Source organism: Callospermophilus lateralis, chromosome 7 (genome assembly GCF_048772815.1).
Source record: "Callospermophilus lateralis isolate mCalLat2 chromosome 7, mCalLat2.hap1, whole genome shotgun sequence".
NCBI classification, from domain to species: domain Eukaryota; kingdom Metazoa; phylum Chordata; class Mammalia; order Rodentia; family Sciuridae; genus Callospermophilus; species Callospermophilus lateralis.
In genome coordinates, this window is record NC_135311.1 from 113,400,418 (window position 1) to 113,418,483 (window position 18,066).

An 18,066-nucleotide genomic window follows, 5' to 3' on the forward strand; every position below is an offset into this window, starting at 1 on the left:
GGGGACACACCACAGTAACTCTGTCTTCTCTTTTGTGTGTGTGTGTTTCTGTGTGTGCATTTTTGTTCCGTAGAAGAGCTTGACTTCTCCTCCGAGGCCGCCCATCACCAAACACGGGACAAAGGGGAGAAGAAGCCAGGACGGAGCTGCCCCCAGCATCCAGTGTGGCATCTCTTGGGCTGGAACCAGGGATGACTGGGCCATGGACACAGACGTCTCCCACCTTCAGCCATTCGCATAGCACACGGGGGACTCGTGGGGGCCACTTGCCACTGCCCACCGGCACAACACAATGGCAATACTGACATCCCCCGTGACGTGTTCACTACAGACATTCAGGCAGGAAGCGCTGGTGTGCTTTCTGTCTGCCAAGTAGAGGGCCATGCCTCACCCAGAGGAGTAGCTTGGGCCCCGATGACCTGCTCTGAGTCCACTGGCAGCCAGTGACACTTGCAAAAAAAATCTCCCAAAGCCGTCTCAGGGTGGGCTTCTGCAGCTTTTGACCAATGTGGCCAAAGCTGGACGCCTCCTCCAGACACTTGGATTCTTCGTAAATGCAGCCTGCCCCACCCTCCCTGAGTAGCATCTGAGGTCTCCGTGAAGGTCATGGATCCTGAACAAAGCATCAAGGGCACCAAGAAGGCTGAGGGAAGTCCCCGGAAGCGGCTGACCAAAGGAGAGGCCGTTCAGACCAGTGTTTCCTCCAGCGTCCCATACCCAGGCAGCAGCACAGCTGCCCCCCAAGAGAGTGCCCCCCAGGAGCTCCTAGCCCCGCAGCCCTTCCCTGGCCCCTCGGCAGTTCTTAGGGAAGGCTCTCAGGAGAAAACGGGCCAGCCGCAGAAGCCCCCCAAGAGGCCGTCCATCGAAGCCTCCGTCCACATCTCCCAGCTTCCGCAGCACCCTCTGACACCAGCATTCATGTCGCCGGGCAAGCCGGAGCATCTCCTGGAGGGGTCCACGTGGCAACTCATTGACCCCATGAGACCTGGACCCTCAAGCTCCTTCGTGGCACCTGGGCTCCACCCGCAGAGCCAGCTCCTCCCTTCCCATGCTTCCATCCTTCCCCCTGAGGACCTGCCTGGCATCCCCAAGGTCTTTGTGCCCCGTCCCTCCCAGGTGTCCCTGAAGCCCACAGAAGAGGCACACAAGAAGGAGAGAAAGCCCCAGAAGCCTGGCAAGTACATCTGCCAGTACTGCAGCCGGCCCTGCGCCAAGCCCAGCGTGCTCCAGAAGCACATCCGCTCCCACACGGGCGAGAGGCCCTACCCCTGCGGCCCCTGTGGCTTCTCCTTCAAGACCAAGAGCAACCTCTACAAGCACAGGAAGTCCCATGCCCACCGCATCAAAGCGGGCCTGGCCTCGGGCGTGGGCGGTGAGATGTACCCGCCAGGGCTGGAGATGGAGAGGATCCCCGGGGAGGAATTTGAGGAGCCCACCGAGGGAGAAAGCACAGACTCCGAAGAGGAAACTGGCGCCACGTCTGGGCCCCCCACAGAGCTCTCCCCCAGGCCTAAGCACCCCCTCCTCTCCAGCAGCTTGTACAGCTCTGGAAGCCACAGTTCCAGCCACGAACGCTCCTCCCTGTCCCAGTCCAGCACAGGACCGTCGCTGGAGGACCCGACTCCCTTTGCAGAACCCTCATCTGAGCATCCCCTGAGCCATAAACCGGAAGACACCCATACCATTAAGCAGAAGCTGGCCCTCCGCCTGAGTGAGAGGAAGAAGGTGATTGACGAGCAGGCATTTCTGAGCCCAGGCAGCAAAGGCAGTACTGAGTCTGGGTACTTCTCCCGCTCCGAGAGCGCTGAGCAGCAGGTCAGCCCCCCAAACACCAATGCCAAGTCCTATGCGGAGATCATCTTCGGCAAGTGCGGACGGATTGGCCAGAGGACCGCCATGCTGACCGCCACCTCCACCCAGACCCTCCTGCCCCTGTCCACTGAAGACAAGCCCAGCCTGGTACCTTTGTCTGTGCCCCGGACACAGGTGATCGAGCACATCACGAAGCTCATCACCATCAACGAGGCTGTGGTGGACACCAGCGAGATAGACAGCGTGAAGCCCAGGAGGAGCTCTCTGACCAGGCGCAGCAGCATGGAGTCCCCCAAGTCCAGCCTCTACCGGGAGCCCCTGTCGTCCCACAGTGAGAAGACGAAACCTGAACAATCACTGCTGAGCCTCCAGCACCCACCCAGTACCACCCCCCCTGTGCCTCTCCTGAGAAGCCAATCTATGCCTTCGGCCACCTGCACCCTCAGTACCCCCCACCACACCTTCCGAGGTAGCTACTCCTTCGACGACCATATCACCGACTCTGATACCCTGAGCCGCAGCAGCCCAGTGTTTACCTCCCACCCCCGGATGCTGAAGCGCCAGCCTGCCATCGAGCTTCCTCTGGGAAGCGAGTACAGCTCTGAGGAGGCTGGACCGAGTAGCAAAGATGCAGCCTCCAAGCCCTCCGACGAACCGGAACCCAAGGAAAGTGAACTCACCAAAAAGACCAAGAAGGGCTTGAAAACAAAAGGGGTCATCTATGAATGTACCATATGTGGTGCTCGGTACAAGAAAAGGGATAATTACGAAGCCCATAAAAAGTACTACTGCTCAGAGCTTCAGATCACCAAGCCCCTCTCTGCAGGTGCTCACGCATCTTCCGAAGCCGAGAAGAGTCAATCGGAACACGAGCCGTGGTCCCAGATGATGCATTATAAACTGGGGGCCACCTTGGAACTCACTCCACTGAGGAAGAGGAGGAAGGAGAAGAGTCTTGGGGATGAGGAAGAGCCGCCTACCTTTGAGTCAACAAAAAGTCAGTTTGGCGGCCCCGGGCCCTCTGACGCCGCTCGGAACCTTCCCCTGGAGTCCACCAAGTCACCAGCAGAACCAAGTCAATCAGCGCCCTCGTTGGAGGGACCCACGGGCTTCCAGCCTCGGACTCCCAAGCCAGGGTCCAGTTCAGAATCAGGGAAGGAGAGGAGAACAACGTCCAAAGAAATTTCTGTCATCCAGCACACCAGCTCCTTTGAGAAATCCGACCCTCTCGAGCAGCCCAGTGGCCCAGAAGGGGAAGACAAATGTCTGGCCCAGTTCTCGTCCCCACCACCTGCCCCGCACGGACGCCCAGCGCATTCCCTGCAACCCAAGCTGGTCCGCCAGCCCAACATTCAGGTTCCAGAGATCCTGGTGACCGAGGAGCCGGACCGGCCTGACACAGAACCCGAGCCACCTCCTAAGGAACCCGAGAAGACAGAGGAGTTCCAGTGGCCCCAACGCAGCCAGACACTGGCCCAGCTCCCAGCCGAGAAGCTGCCACCCAAGAAGAAGAGACTGCGCCTGGCCGAGATGGCCCAGTCATCCGGGGAGTCCAGCTTTGAGTCATCTGCGCCTCTGTCCCGCAGCCCGAGCCAGGAAAGCAGCGTCTCTCTGAGTGGGTCCAGCCGCTCAGCCTCATTCGACAGGGATGACCACGGGAAAGCTGAGGCCCCTGGGCCCTCATCTGATCCTCGCTCCAAACCCTTGGGCACCCATATGCTGACTGTCCCCAGCCACCACCCACACGCCCGAGAGATGCGGAGGTCGGCTTCGGAGCAGAGCCCCAACATTTCCCACTCTGCCCACATGACTGAGACACGCAGCAAATCATTTGACTACGGCAGCTTGTCCTCGACAGGCCCTTCTGCGCCAGCCCCAGTGGCTCCACCGGCTCCGGCGGCCCCGCCAGAGAGAAGAAAATGCTTTTTGGTGAGGCAGGCCTCTCTGAGCAGGCCTCCGGAAATGGAGCCAGAGGCCACCCCTAAGGGAAGACAAGAGAGTGAGGACCCACAGTCCTCATCCGGCAAACCTTCAACCAAAAGCTCGTTGCCCCAGATTTCCTCAGTGGCCACCTCGCACAGTGGGCACCTGGGAGGCAAGAGCCAGGTGCAGGACAGGCCCCCGCTGGGGTCCACTCCACCCTTCACAGAAGCACTGCAGGTGCTGCACCACCCCGTGGCCCAGCTGCCCCTGCAGGAGAAACCATATCTGCCCCCACCTGTCTCGCTTTTTTCTTTCCAGCACCTCTTGCAGCACGAGCCAGGACAGTCTTCAGACTTCTTCTCCAGCCAGGCCATGTCCAGCCTCCTCTCCTCACCATACTCCATGCCTCCACTCCCTCCGTCCTTATTCCAAGCCCCACCACTTCCTCTCCAGCCTACTGTTCTGCACCCAGGCCAACTCCATCTCCCCCAGCTCTTGCCTCATCCGGCTGACATTCCCTTCCGGCAGCCCCCTTCCTTCCTCCCCCTGCCATACCCGGCCTCCTCAGCACTCTCTTCTGGGCTTTTCCTGCCTCTGCAGTCCCAGTTTGCACTGCAGCTCCCTGAGGTGGAAAGCCACCTGCCCCCGATCAAAACCAGCCCAGCTCCACTGGCGACAGCAACTCCTGGCCCCTCCTGTAGCACAGGGTACAGCAGTGACATCCACTTGCCCCCTGCAGCTCCCCCAGCCAGTTCCTCCTCGGCACCCACATCGGCCCTGCCGCTGGCCCTGCCCGCCTGTCCAGACACCATGGTGTCCCTGGTTGTGCCCGTCCGCATTCAGACCAACACGCCGTCCTATGGGAGTGCGATGTACACCACCCTTTCTCAGATCTTGGTCACCCAGTCTCAAGGCAGCTCAGCGAGTGCACCTCTTCCCAAGAGTGAGGAGCCCTCATCCACAGGGACAGCCGTGTGTGGGGCACACGTGTATGAGGCTGGGCCTGGACTGCCGGGCTTAAGTGAAGAGCAAAGCAGAGGTTTCCAGACTCCATACCTGAGAGTGCCTGCGACATTACCTGAAAGAAAAGGCACTCCCCTGTCATCAGAAGGTGCCTTGAGTCTTGAGGGGAGTTCCTCGACAGTGGGGGGAAGCAAACGTGTCCTTTCTCCAGCTGGCAGCCTTGAACTTACCATGGAAACCCAGCAGCAAAAAAGAGTGAAGGAAGAGGAAGCTTCCAAAGTAGATGAAAAACTTGAGCTGGTAAAACCATGCAGTGTTGTGCTGACCAGCACTGAGGGTGGGAAGAGGACAGAGAAGTCCCATCCAGGAAGCCAGGGCCAGGGCAGGAGGGAGCGAGAAACACTGGCCAGCCTGTCCTCAGATCCATCTGACCCCAAGGAAATTCCTCCCCTCTCTCACTCCACATTGTCCCATGGGACAGCCCCAGGCTCAGAAGCTTTGAAGGAATATGCCCAGCCATCTGGGAGAGCTCATCGAAGAGGGTTGCCCCCACTGAGCGTGAAGAAAGAAGATTCCAAGGAACAACCCGATCCCCCTCCCCTGGCTCCTCCCAGCTCTCTGCCTCTGTCAGAAACGTCCCTCAGACCTGCCAAGTCACAAGAAGGTACGGACTCAAAGAAGGTACTGCAGTTCCCCAGCCTCCACACGACCACTAATGTCAGTTGGTGCTATTTAAACTACATTAAGCCAAATCACATCCAGCATGCAGATAGGAGGTCCTCTGTTTACGCTGGTTGGTGCATAAGTTTGTACAACCCCAACCTTCCGGGGGTTTCCACTAAAGCTGCTTTGTCCCTCCTGAGGTCTAAGCAGAAGGTGAGCAAAGAGACATACACCATGGCCACAGCTCCGCATCCTGAGACAGGAAGGCTTGTGCCATCCAGCTCCCGCAAGCCCCGCATGACAGAGGTAAGTTCAACATTGTTCTTTTTTTCACCACTGAGTGCTAAAGACCTTGTTGAGCTTTTAAAGCCACACTGTCTTCAGGTTCCAGGTGTAGAACTAGAACTGAGGGGGAAGATTTCCTCTCTGACAGCTGTGTCTGGTCACCTTATAAGGAAATATGTTTATTGGGTCTCTTTATCAGTGTGTTCTGTTCATGATTCAGATAGATACATTGATTGAAATAGATACATTTCAAGAAAGTTGGCTATAAAACAACCCAGTTTCCCCTGGAGCTTCCACTATAAAATCAAAGATACAATTTCAGCAAGGAAAAAAATAATTCTAAAAGACTGAGTTGGACACTTGGTTAATGGGAAAGCCCCTAGCAGTTTCAGAACTTTGTAACATTTACTTACCTCATAGTTGTCCCTTGTCTTATTAGACTTTTCATATTTTTCATATTCATGATGTCAAGGGCTCCAATTTACTCCCTCATTGCTTCTGACCTGCAGCTATATCAGGAGCTATGAAATTATATAAAGTTAACAGGTCCCCTGCACTTTTGGCAAGTTTGAAATATAATAATTCCAAATTTGCATTAGACAAAAGACACCTCCAAACCTTAAAAAGGCTAGCCTGAGGATTTGGGCCATCTGTGATGTGTTGTCCTGACTTGGCACTTGTGAAATGAGAAATTGGTCTTGCTTGTTGAACAACCTCCCTGTACTACACCCTTGGATCCAGTCAAAGCTCACCTCCACCTGTGAGGCAGCATTGCCATCTCCACACTCCATATGAAAGAACCAGGGTCAAAGGCTGAGAGAGGTCAACAACACATGGCAAATGTTTAGCAAACCTGGAGTATTAACCCAGACCTATCTGTCTCCAAAGAGACTATTTTTCTTCTTTTAATTCTTTGAGGAAAGAAACCCTTAAAATATTGTTGCAAATTTAATGATGTTCACTAGTGTGTCCTCTGACCAGATGCTTTGACTGAATCAGGCATGGATTTCCCCCAATTAAGCTCCTATTGTAGTGGATGAGCAAAAGTATGATCTGTAACTTCCCACACGTCCTTGCCTTCCTCCTGCACTGAATGGATATTGTGCATTGGGTTTGTCCTCATCTCAACTGGATAATCTTCACAATTGTTTTCCAATTCATTTTCTATGTCTTTGTCAGTCTACAGACATCTCTGAGCAAAATTTCCAATTTTACCATAAACATCAGACTGATTTGTTCTCGCTGTCTCTTACTAGCTAGAGCTGTTGTCAAGATACACCTATAATGGTACCTATAATATTTGGGGCACCTACTGTGTGCCAGGTACTATGCTAAACTTTACTTTTATCCTCACAACCACCTTGAAAGTTAGTGTGCAATATCACCATTTTATGGATAAATACACCAAAGCACAGAGGTGGGATAACTTGCACAAGGTCATGTGGTAAATGGCAGGGACTGAATTCAAACCTGATTCATACTCTGAAGCCCTCTCAGATGACCCACGCTGCCTCTGTTCCTTTATGTAGATTGTATAGGGTATTTATAAGAAAAATGAAGTATTTACTGTTTGAATTGGATTTGGCAATCAGTTGTTTATAATACTACTTTCCTAAAATGAGCCAAAAACCTGCAAACTTTTTCCTGGAATATGTTATTTGGTTCAAAGGCAGGTTTCCTGCCAATCTGCACAATTAAAATAGTTGCATAGTCTACAAGTTGAGGCCTTGCTACAAGGCCTCTCTCTCTCTTTCTCTCTCTGGCCTCTCCTTGTATAGCTCCAGTGATGGGGAACTCACTACCTCATGGGACAACCCAATTCATCTTTGGGAAGTCCTTTATTCCACCAGGCTGACAGTTGTCATCTTGTGGCTTCCACTCTGTTAGTAGTTCTGAAAACATCCTTTAGTTTGTCATAGCATTTTGAAGCTCTTTTTTTTTCTTTTTCTTTTTGGTACTGGGGATTGAACCCAGGGGTGCCTAACCACTGGGCCATATCCCAGACTTTTTATTATATTTTATTAGAGAGAGGGTCTCACTGAGTTGCTAAGCACCTTGCTAAATTGCTAAGACTGGCTTTATATTCCCGATCCTCCCAAGGAGGTCCCAAGGCCTCAGCCTCCCAAGCTGCTGGTATTACATGTGCACCACCATGCCTGGCATTTTGAAATTTTTCCTAACCATTTTCTTGCGGATCTAGGATACTGTATCATATTTGAGTCTGGTCATACAATTTTTTTTTTCTGTTTGTAAGCCCCCAAAAAACTCAAGCTTCCACCTTTTTAGTGACATCCTTTCCCTTAGGTTTCTCCTTCCTTTGGGGTCATTTTTACAACCACAACACTATCACAAAAAAGTTAAGAACAATGATGCAGGTGCCACATTGCCCAGAGTTGAAGCCTACTACCCTATCTACTAGCTGTGTGACCTTGGCTGGGTTACTTAATCTCTCTGTGCTTTGGTTTCTTCATCTGTAAAATATGGATAATAATATCATTAGCTCATAGAACTGAGGAGATAATTAAATGAGTTAAAATATGCAAAGTGTGTATACAACAGTGCTTAGCACATTGACACTCAGTAAATGTTTTTGACTCTACTTATTCATTATCATTAAAAGTTAAAAGGAATTCCTGGTCCCTTGTTCAAGTTGCCACCCAAACCAACCTCCTCTAGCTTAATCCAGTCATCACCGTCCAATCTGAAAAGATTATATGGAATCACTAAATTATATTAGTTGGCCCTAGAATGGATCTTTAAGATGATCCAACTTCCCCCTTCTCCAGACTCTGAGGCCCAGAAGTGAAGCAAATCCACCCTGGGGTAACTCAGCATGTGATGGCCTGTCTGGTACTGGAATTCAGATCCCCTGGTTCCCAGCTGGGTGCCTTTTTCCACAGTTCTACCAGCCCTCACTCCCCAGTACAACATTGTTGCTCCCTACACAAGGGGGTACCCACCCCCTGCCATCCCTGGCAGGTAGACAGAACATGTTCTTGAAATAATGGAAGATGTTGGGAAGCCCGAGGTCAATGCCAGCCTCCACACTGAACTAGGTCTCGTTGAGGCCCATAACTCTGCAAAGAGAACGGATTCCCTTAGACCAACAGCCCAGAGCCTGCTCAGCCTCTCAGGCCTGACTGGCAGGGAGGGAGCGGGTGTTGGTTTCTGTTGGTCAGGGTCACCTGGCTCCCAGTCTTTAGCACTAGCTTGGGAGGACTGGAGTCCTAGAATCAGGAGACGTGTGCTCTGCTCCCAGCTCTGCCTTTAACTAGCTGTATAACCTTGGCTTTCTGATCTATTGATGAGAACTGCAGCAGTTAATCTCCCGGGGTAGAGTGGAGGCTTCATTTATTTGTTCAACATCCTTTAAGCATCTCCTCTGAGGCCAACCCTGGTTTGGGTGCTGAGATGATCAAGGAGAACAAGATAAGGACCTGTCCCCAGGAGCTCCCAAACTAGTACAAGAGACACAAAGCAACCCAGCTCTGTGGGATGGTTAACCAGAAAGGCCAATCAGAGCCCCAGCGTGGGAGACCTGGCCTCTCCGGGGTGGGTGCCTTCATTCTGTCGCATGGGGCTGACAACACACGTCTGGGGGGGAGGGGCAGTTAGGGGAGTCCACCTGCGTGTGGGTCGGTGCCACGCAAGGGATTAGGACACTCCCAACTGAGAAGGAAAATTTAACCAGCTCTGATTTTGTCACCCTGCGGTGGGCCAGGTGCACCTCCCGTCGCTGGCTTCCCCGGAAGGCCAGAAAGAGCTAGCTAGAGTGGAGATGGAGGAGGAGAAGCGAGGGAAGCCGGAGGAGGACGCTCCCGCCCCCAAGAGAGGGGAGCCGGCAAGGATCAAAATCTTCGAAGGAGGGTAAGACTCACGCTCGGTTTGCAGCCTGCTCCCTGCGGAGTAAGAGCCTGCGCCCCCTGTGCGCGGAGTCGGCGGGCGTCTCACTGCAGGGCGGTGCCCACAGGAGCCCTGAGATTCCTGCGCTGACTTTGTGCAGGTGCCACCGTCATGGAACTTGCAGTTCGCCTCTGAGAACACCAGGGGGCGCCTTGGTGGGCACAAGCCACACTGGGTGTTTGCTGAGGATCTGGAGGAGTCTGGTCTGGGTCTTTCTCCAGCCCTGATAGTTCCTCAGCTCCTGGACGCGTTTCTAGCCCCTGCATAGGGGTGATAGTGAGCCTCCCAGCTCCCATCTCAGTCCCTTGCAGTGTGTTCCCCAAAAGTCATCTGCATCCTGCCCAGGCCACCCCCCTGGCATGCCCAGTTGCCCCCTGGGCATTTGGGCTCTGCGCACAAGGCCAACTGCAGGGCAGAGAGCTGTTGCACCCACTGGCCTTTGACTCTCACTCCCGTTCTGACCTCCAGGGCCTGGGGCTCTGGTTTGGAGAGTATTTTGAACGTCATCTCTGGTCATTGGCTTGTGGTGCATGGCTTTGAAGCCTGCTGCTCTACACATTTCAGAATTCACCACTCTGGGGACCTTCTGGGCTCTACAAGGGAGCCTTGCTTCAGACGTGCTCTGTGCAAGTGTTTTGTGCTGGCTGTGTTCTATGTGGCCACGTGTCTGCTCCCCCGGATGTGGGTGTCTGTGAGCAGGTGCCGTGGTGTCTGTCTCGGGGTCCTGTGTCTGTGTCCCTGGTGTGATCAGGTTGGCCCCCAGCCCCACACAGTCCTGAGGGACAACAGTGAGGAGGAAAACTGGCCTCCTGAGTGGTTGGTCCCCAGGGCCTTGGCCAACACGGACTGTCACTGGCTCTGACTCTCCAGCACCTGCAAGTGCCTAACTTACCAGGTCAAAGTAGGAGGCACAGGAGTCCCCTAGAAGGTTGGCGGAGAGGAGCACAGAGACTGCCACCCTCCCCAAGGCCACACACAGGCATCTTCTTGTAGCCTGAGGGGTCCTTGGGACTGATGATTGGTTATCAGAGTGGTGGGCAGGGGGCAGGGATGACAAACATGCCCGCAGCATGCTGCCCCCAAGCCAGGAGTGGCTCCATCCAGGAACACTGGGGGCTTCCCAGTGCTGACCCTTCCGCCTGGGGACAACTGTTTTCTGCTCCTGCCGTTTGGTTAGAGCGCCCTCGTGTGTCTCTGTGTTCTCATACACTGGGTCCTCCCAAGGGCACCGGGATCCCAGGATTGATTTATGCATCTGGTCCTGGGAACGTGCCCTCTTCCCTCCTGGTTGAAGGACTGCCTCTGGGGCTCTGGGGGCGCAGTGCAGTGTTTGCTGGTGGACAGGGACCCTGCTTCTTCAAGGTATTCTGTATGTACTAAGAGGCAGGCACCTCCAGACCTGAGTCCTGGGTCACCGAGCCACCCCCTGCTTCCTGTATCCCCGGAGAAGGCCCAGCCTCTGGACAGGCAGCTGTTGGGAGCCTCTCCCTGTCCAGCTACCTCCTGGACATCACTGCCTTTGGCTGAAAGTCATCCCCAAGTCCCTTCTCTTCTTGCAGCCCAGGCAGTGTCCCCCTCCTCCTCCATGTCCCGTTTAGGTTAATGCTTTACCCCACCTGCTGTTCCAGAATCTCCCTGTCTTTTGAGGTTTGTCACCCCTGCCCCGAACAGCGGTCCCACCTGCCTCTGTCTAGCCTTAGACCATCCCACTCGCCACCTCTCCAATTCCCAGTGACCTTATCTGTGAAGGGGACAATAACATACCTGTGGTGCCTGCCATAGGACCCTTGGGGCCAGTGGGAGAGGGTACCCTTCACAGGAGCGCAGGAGGGGCACGTGGGTGTGCTTCACTACAGCGTATGGCGCTCTTCATCTCCATCCAGGGCGACCTCACTCTGCCTCGTCGGCTGTTGGAGCTCTCAACCCCACTCCTCCAACTTGTCACGGCTGATCTGGGCACATGGGTTTATGTGGTGTCTCCCACCAGATCCTTCTCTCTCCCCCACTGTCCCCTGAGTCCCACCCTCACCTCTGGTGATCCTCTTCCTTCCTGGTTCTCCTTGGGCAGGTGTCACCACCCCCAGGTGTATTTACAAATGTCAGGGAGAAGGGGAAGGTGCTTTGGGTTGTTACCTGGGGGCACCTCTGGCACCTCATCCATTCAGCCAATCACGTGACCATGTCCCTCCCAAGACACCAAGACTGCCCCCGACCCCAGAAAGCTGAATGCATCCTTCTACAGCCACCCCAGGGTTTTGCCCTAGACTCAGTTCCTCCTACTTCTTTTTCTTTCTTTCCTTTAACACAACAAGCACCTATTTTTCACTCCGGTCTATGGAGCAGAGTCTGCAGTGGGGCTTGTTCACTGGGTCCACAGGGGATTTGGGCCAGTGGAGCCCAAGAGAATAAGAAGGGAAGAGCAGTGTACTGTGCCTGGCTCCTAGAGCTTCCGCCCAGGGGCTTCTGCCCAGGTCCGTGGGCCAGAGCGAATCTCATGGCCTCATCTACATTCTTGGGAGTCAGAAGTTTGACTACACTTGTCCTTGGAAGGACCTGAAATCACTGGTAGGTAACCCTGACAGTGACTCCCGCCTGTTTCACATGCGTCTGCAGCCTGTCCGTTTCACTCAGCATAGCTTTTTGAGCTGTGTCCACATGGAGGCAGAGAAGTCTGGTCATGATGGTGAGTCAATAAGCCAGACCCGCATCCATCACACTGGCCTTACTTTGTTCTGATTTCTTAGTGATGATCTGCTGCTTTGAATTGTGGCCTGTCTCTGTCCTGGCCCTGGTTTTCTCTTTGGGAAAATATTTGTGTTCAGAAGCCACTCTTTATTGAGAAGGGTTCATGGGAATTGGGGGCAGAGTGCTCTGCTAGGGAGAATTCCAGGCCTCCCGTGGTCCAGGCAGACGTGGCACTGGGTGAATAGCTAAGTCTATTTTCTGAGAGGAGTGATTTATTAAAAGTAAAGCTTTGTTTTGTTGTTTTGGTTTGGTTGGGATTGAACTCAGGGGCAACTCAACCACCGAGTCACATCCCCAGCCCTATTTTGTATTTTATTTGGAGACAGGATCTCACTTAGTTACTTAGCACCTCGCTTTCGCTGAGGCTGGCTTTGAACTCACGATCCTCCTGCCTCAGCCTCCCAAGCCGCTGAGATTCTATGCGTGGGCCACTGCATCTGGCAAAAGTAGAGGTTTATTGAGCCATGGTTCTGGTTGTCCAAGAGCATGGCACCAGCATCTGCTTGGGATCTGTCAGGGGCCTTCTTGCCACATCATGACAAGTCAGAGGGTGTCACCTGGTGAAATAGAGCTCCTGACTCTTTTCCTTCATCTCCCATCCAGCACTTGATCAATAGTCAGTTCATCATTCATCATGGAGCATCTATTTAATCAGTGCTCTGTGTTGCTCTGGGCCAGAAGATACAGTGACCCAAACAGCAGCACTGTCATCCTGTCCTCAAAGTGCATGGGACTCCACAAAGGCGGCATCCCAGGACCCAAGTGGGACCAGTCAGGACTGAGAAGCTCACAGCAGAAAGGTTTCCCCGGGGACTTGAGTAGCCAGCTGGAGAGGGTCTCCCAGGAAGGGCAGTGAGATGCAGACAGGTGGAGAGGTGAGGGTCTGTGTGGTGGTGGCCCAGGCTCCTGACCAGTGTGGCTCATTCTTCTTGCCTTGAGTGTTCTCCCTTGCTGATGGCATTTACTTCCTTACCTCGCTCCTGGACTGCAGGTCCCTGCTGTGGATGCCTCTCTGCCTGGGAGACCCACAGCATCTTGAACTCAGCATGTGACTAACAAGCCCTCCACTTCCCACCACAGCATCCCCTTCCACATCCAGACACCAGATGACGAGCCCAGCCCTTCGCCCCCTAAACCTTAGTGTCATCTTGGACACCTTCTCCTCTCCTTCCCAGGTAGTTCCCAGATTCAGGGGTCTACATAAAGTAGTCAGTCCCTCGGCATGCTCTGTTCCCTTCCTCTGCCACTGCTCTGGCCTCCCATTTCCTGCTGTCTGTTGGGCCCTGCCCATTGCCAAATCCATCCAGCCCTCAGAGGCTGGCACTAGCCCCCTTCTCTAGTGAAACTCTCAGACCTCTCCACAATCCACAGTTCTTTGAGTCACTTCTATCACAGCTGGTGCTAAAATCCTGTCTCTCCCAAGTCCCTTCTCAACTTGGGTCCTAGAGAAATGCCTGGCACACAGTATATGTTGACCCCTCCCTATGGCCCTGACTTCCTGGCACATGGTCCTCTCTCTGCATTCCCTGTCATCTCCACATCTGAACAAAACCTGCATTTTCTTGCAGACTTCTGGGAGTACCAGTCAGAAATGTGTCAGCTCTCACCCACACCGTGCATCTGCCTTGGGTGTGTAGAAGGGCTTTCTGTTAAGCAGTGTTTTCACACATACAAAGTTATTTTGTTCCTTGAGGGAAATGGATATATTGTCCTAACTCAAGTTCCCTTATCGGGAACTCAGCCCAGTGGGCTGGTGTGGAAGCAGCAGCACTGGAACCCACAGGAACTCCCCAGCTACCCAAAGTGGCCATCCCAGCCCATTGTGGGTAGGGGTCTAGATCTGAAGATGGGGGTGAGCTCAGATGGTGAGATTCAGGGAGGCCAGGCCCAGCCAAGTGGGGATATTCAATATGGCCATGGGCAGATGGCTTAGATGGGCAGCCCAGCCTCAGCTTGGAGCTGGAACATGAGACAGTGGCACAGAAGCCCAGTGGTCAGCTGGGCCAGTGAGGTTTGGAGTGGGGTTCCCCAGGGCTTCCTGTTACCATCAGGCCTTTAGGAGGACAATCCATGCCAGGCCCTGTCAGCCACAGATCCCAGCTGCAGGACTTGGGGAAGAGCCAGGAGTGCTCCAATGCTTGGATGTTGGGTGCCCTTGCTCCTCACCCCAGGACCTTGCTCCATGCAGATTAGCACACTCAAACTTAAGGTCTCCACCTGAAAAACTCCTCTGACTGCAGGACCTAGATCATCCGCTCTTTCTATTCCCTTTAAAGAACTCCAGAAGGAGCTGGCTGTGCGGCTCCCCCACCTCTCCTCCCACCCCATGCAATCCCACTGCTGTGGACCCGAAGCCTCTTCCTTCTCTAAGATGCTCTTCTCAAGGTCAACGGTGACCTTCACCTTGCAGAGGACAGTGACCACTCATTCTGTTCCTTCATGACTTGGTGGCAGCACTGGGCACAGTGACCCCTCCCTTCTCCTGGTAGCACTTTGTCCACCTTGCTTTTAGACACTTAATCTTCCTCTTCCTTGGCTGATTTCACTTCCTCGTCAGCTTTGGAAAGTCCCATCATCTCCTGGTCCATACACATTAGGGCCTCGCAGAGCTCAGCCCTGGACTCCCCTTTCCTTCAAACTCCCTCCCTATATGATCTTCCCCCATCTCTGTGCTCAGAACTGCCATGTGTATACCTCCTGGAGTCCTCCCCTGAGCTCCGTGTCATATCCCGCTATTCTCACGACAGTCCATCTGGACATGGAGTGAACCCATCCTTAGTCCCCAGAGCAATGGATGCTCAAGAACAGCTGTGACTCTGGACTCCAACATTCATCGCAGAAGTCATTGTCAAAGTCCACTTACTTTGTTATTGTTCCATCTGCAGGGATTGCATTTTTAATAGACACATATGTCCATCGCATTTATTTATACTTCTAGTAGCTGCATTCATTTTTATTCAAACCGTGAGAGTCATGCAGTGTTCTTAACATGCATTGTTTTGTGATGTATCTATATTTTAAAAAGCACATGTGTGTGTGCATGCGTGCTTTATGAAATAGTAGTTTGCAGAGAATCATTTTAATAAAGATTATTTAATTTCTTAATGATCTTTCAAAAATAACATTCCTCCTCAGCCTTTGGAATCCAGAAGCATACCAGCCTAAATGCCTGTCTCTCAGCCTAGATGCCTTGTGCCTAGGCCCCTCTCACTGGGAATGCCAGAGTTAAAAGGATGTTGAATGTGTTTGGGGAGATACATATTGCCTTTTTTATTGGGAAGTGAATTGATCCCACTTTGGATCATCTAAGTAGGAATAAGTTGGAGACTTTTGGGTAGGCACAAACCCATCAGGTTACCCACGCTAAAACCCAAACTGGTACAACACCTGTGACCCTGGAGTTTGGTGATGTAGAATATGAAATGCATAAGATAGGTGCACAGACTAGGTGAAAGCAACACTCACTCACTGAGTGTCTCTTTGAAGACTTTCAAGTGGTCAAAGGGGGAAAGAGGCATCTTTTGACAAAGAGAAAGAAGGTGAGCATTCTGCTTGGCGGATTTCATTTTTCAAGATGCTTGGGCCCCAAATCACTGTTTCATGTCCATTAGAAATTCCTGTCAACTTGTCCTTGAACCCAGATCCAGAGTCTGTCCACTTCTCTCCACTCTGGGGAAAGCCACTTCCAGTTTGGTCTCTGGCTAATCAGGGTGTCCTGTTCCCTCCTGGTTTTCTGACTGTCTCTACCCACAGCCGGTGATTCTGTCAAAGGTGGCTCCGCTCGGCACCTCTGAAACCCTCACATGGCCTGTGCTGGTCCAGCTCCTCCCTGACCTTGCCTGCTGCTCTGCCCTTGCCCTGTGCAGCAGCCAGGGTCTCTGGGCTCTTAGTGAGACCTGCTCCTGCCTCAGGCCTTGCACTCGCTGTGCCCTTTGCCTGGGGCACTTTTTCCAGAGTGTCATGGCCCCCTCACTTCCCTCAGTCACCCCGAGTTCCTACCCTCCTTTGGCATTTCTTATCCCCTTCCCGTCTCTGTTTTTCTCCATATATTTCTAAGTGTATTTCTGCCTCCTTCACTAGACTGTGAGAAAGCAGGGACTGCGTTGGTTCATGGCTGAATCCGCAGTGCTGAGGATCAGGACTCTTCTGCTGCATGGTCAGGATTCTCTGAGGCCTCAGCTGAAGGGAAGTTCCCTGAACTCAGCAGCTTTGGGGATCTGACAGCTCCAGATCTCAGGAAGGAGCAAGGACACAGTTGGCCAAACCAAGCCAGGCAGGGCCCATCCATCAGCTTGAGGTCGCCTCAGCCTGGGGAGGGTGAAGTCAGGTGGCCTCCACTAGAGGCAGGTGTCTGGGGGTGGCCTCCTGCTTGCTGATCACTCTGTCCTGCAGGTGTGAGATGTGAAAAGGAAATGCCAAGGGCTGGTTCTTCCTGTGCTGCCAGCTCCCAGGCCGGGCCTGCTCTGAGCAGAGCCCTGTGTGTTCTAGGGGCCAGAGAGGATTGGTCCTGGGCTCCCTGCTCTGGAGAGTCGAGGCTGTTGGTGGTCAGGGCCCTGCCTTCTTCCTGAGACCCAGGACCTTGATCTCTGATCATCTTCAGGCTTCTCCCTGGAGGTACAGATGTGTACTTCTGAGCATGGCTCCAGGGGGCTGGGGAGAAAATTGTCCAACCCCCATTCCATGGGCCACACTGGGTTTGTCCTCTCTCTCCTGATGCCCCCAAATCCTGTCACTCCATCCCTCCTGGGGAGTATGACCCGAACTTTTGGAAGAGGATAGGGTTATTGGGCAGAAGGGAGGGCAGGATATGAGAGTCTAGGATAGACTATTAGTAGTGGGTGATTATTATCAGCCATTATTGATGATATTGTTAGATGTCCCCGAGCCTAGTGAGGTGGTGGCAATGATGAAGGGGACAGAGCTGTAGGACTCCTGAGGAGGGTGAGGGCGGGAATCAGAGTGACTGCCCGGCTTCTGGCTTGAGGAATTGCTGGCCGATGGAGGCGGGTGGGAGAGGAGCAGGAGGAGCAGGCTGGGGGAGGGGAGAGCAGGGAGGCACTTGGCAATCGGCCTGTGAGCAGACACTCCGAGTTCAGGGCTGGAAATACACACTTGAGAGTTGTCAATACGCAGATGTGGTCTAGGGCTCTGGAAGCAGATGGAATCACGTGGGAAGATGGAGAAGAGAAAAGGGCATCTGGGACTGAGTCTGGGGGCAATAGCATTCGGAGGGCAGGACGAGATGCAGCGGCACAGAGACTGAAGGATAGTAGGGAGACAGGAGGCTCCGGGGAGGTGCCAAGTCTAGAGCTGAGTGCAGAGTATTCAAGAAGGAAGAGACTCTCGACTGTGCCACGTGCTACCGAGAGGCCCAGGATGGTGGGGACAGGCAAATGTCTGTGGTGACCTCGGTGGAGGCTGTTTCCATGGTGAAGAACTCCCTATGGCACAGGCCAAGAGGAAGAATGGAGGTGGTATGGGTAAACCCCTGTCCCCAGAGGCTGGCTATGAAAGGAAGCAGCAGAGATGGGAGAGGTGGTACCTGGAGGGAGTGTGAGGCTGAGCATGTGGGTGTTCGAACTGAAAGATCTTTGTGTGTGTGTGTGTGTGTGGGTGTGCATGAGTATGTATGTGTATGTGCACAAACGTGCGCATGCTGCTAGGAATGATTGACAGCTAAGGGCAGGCAATGATGCTGGGGAGACAAGGAGCAAGTGTGGGGGCTGGTCCACAGTGATGGTGAGGACAGGCCACTTCTCTGGTAGTGACAGA

General features: G+C 53.4%; 1 protein-coding gene across 2 annotated transcripts in view; it reads left to right on the forward strand.

Annotated features, from left to right (window-relative positions):
- Positions 1–606: 606 nt before the first annotated feature.
- Hivep3 (HIVEP zinc finger 3) overlaps positions 607–18,066 on the forward strand; it is a 56,099-nt gene continuing 38,639 nt past the window's right edge. For both annotated transcript variants that reach the window (XM_076862885.2, XM_076862884.2), the window contains exons 1-2: positions 607–5,667; positions 9,368–9,513. In XM_076862885.2, the coding sequence (XP_076719000.2) occupies positions 607–5,667; positions 9,368–9,513 (5,207 nt within the window). The remainder of the gene's footprint in view (positions 5,668–9,367; positions 9,514–18,066) is intronic.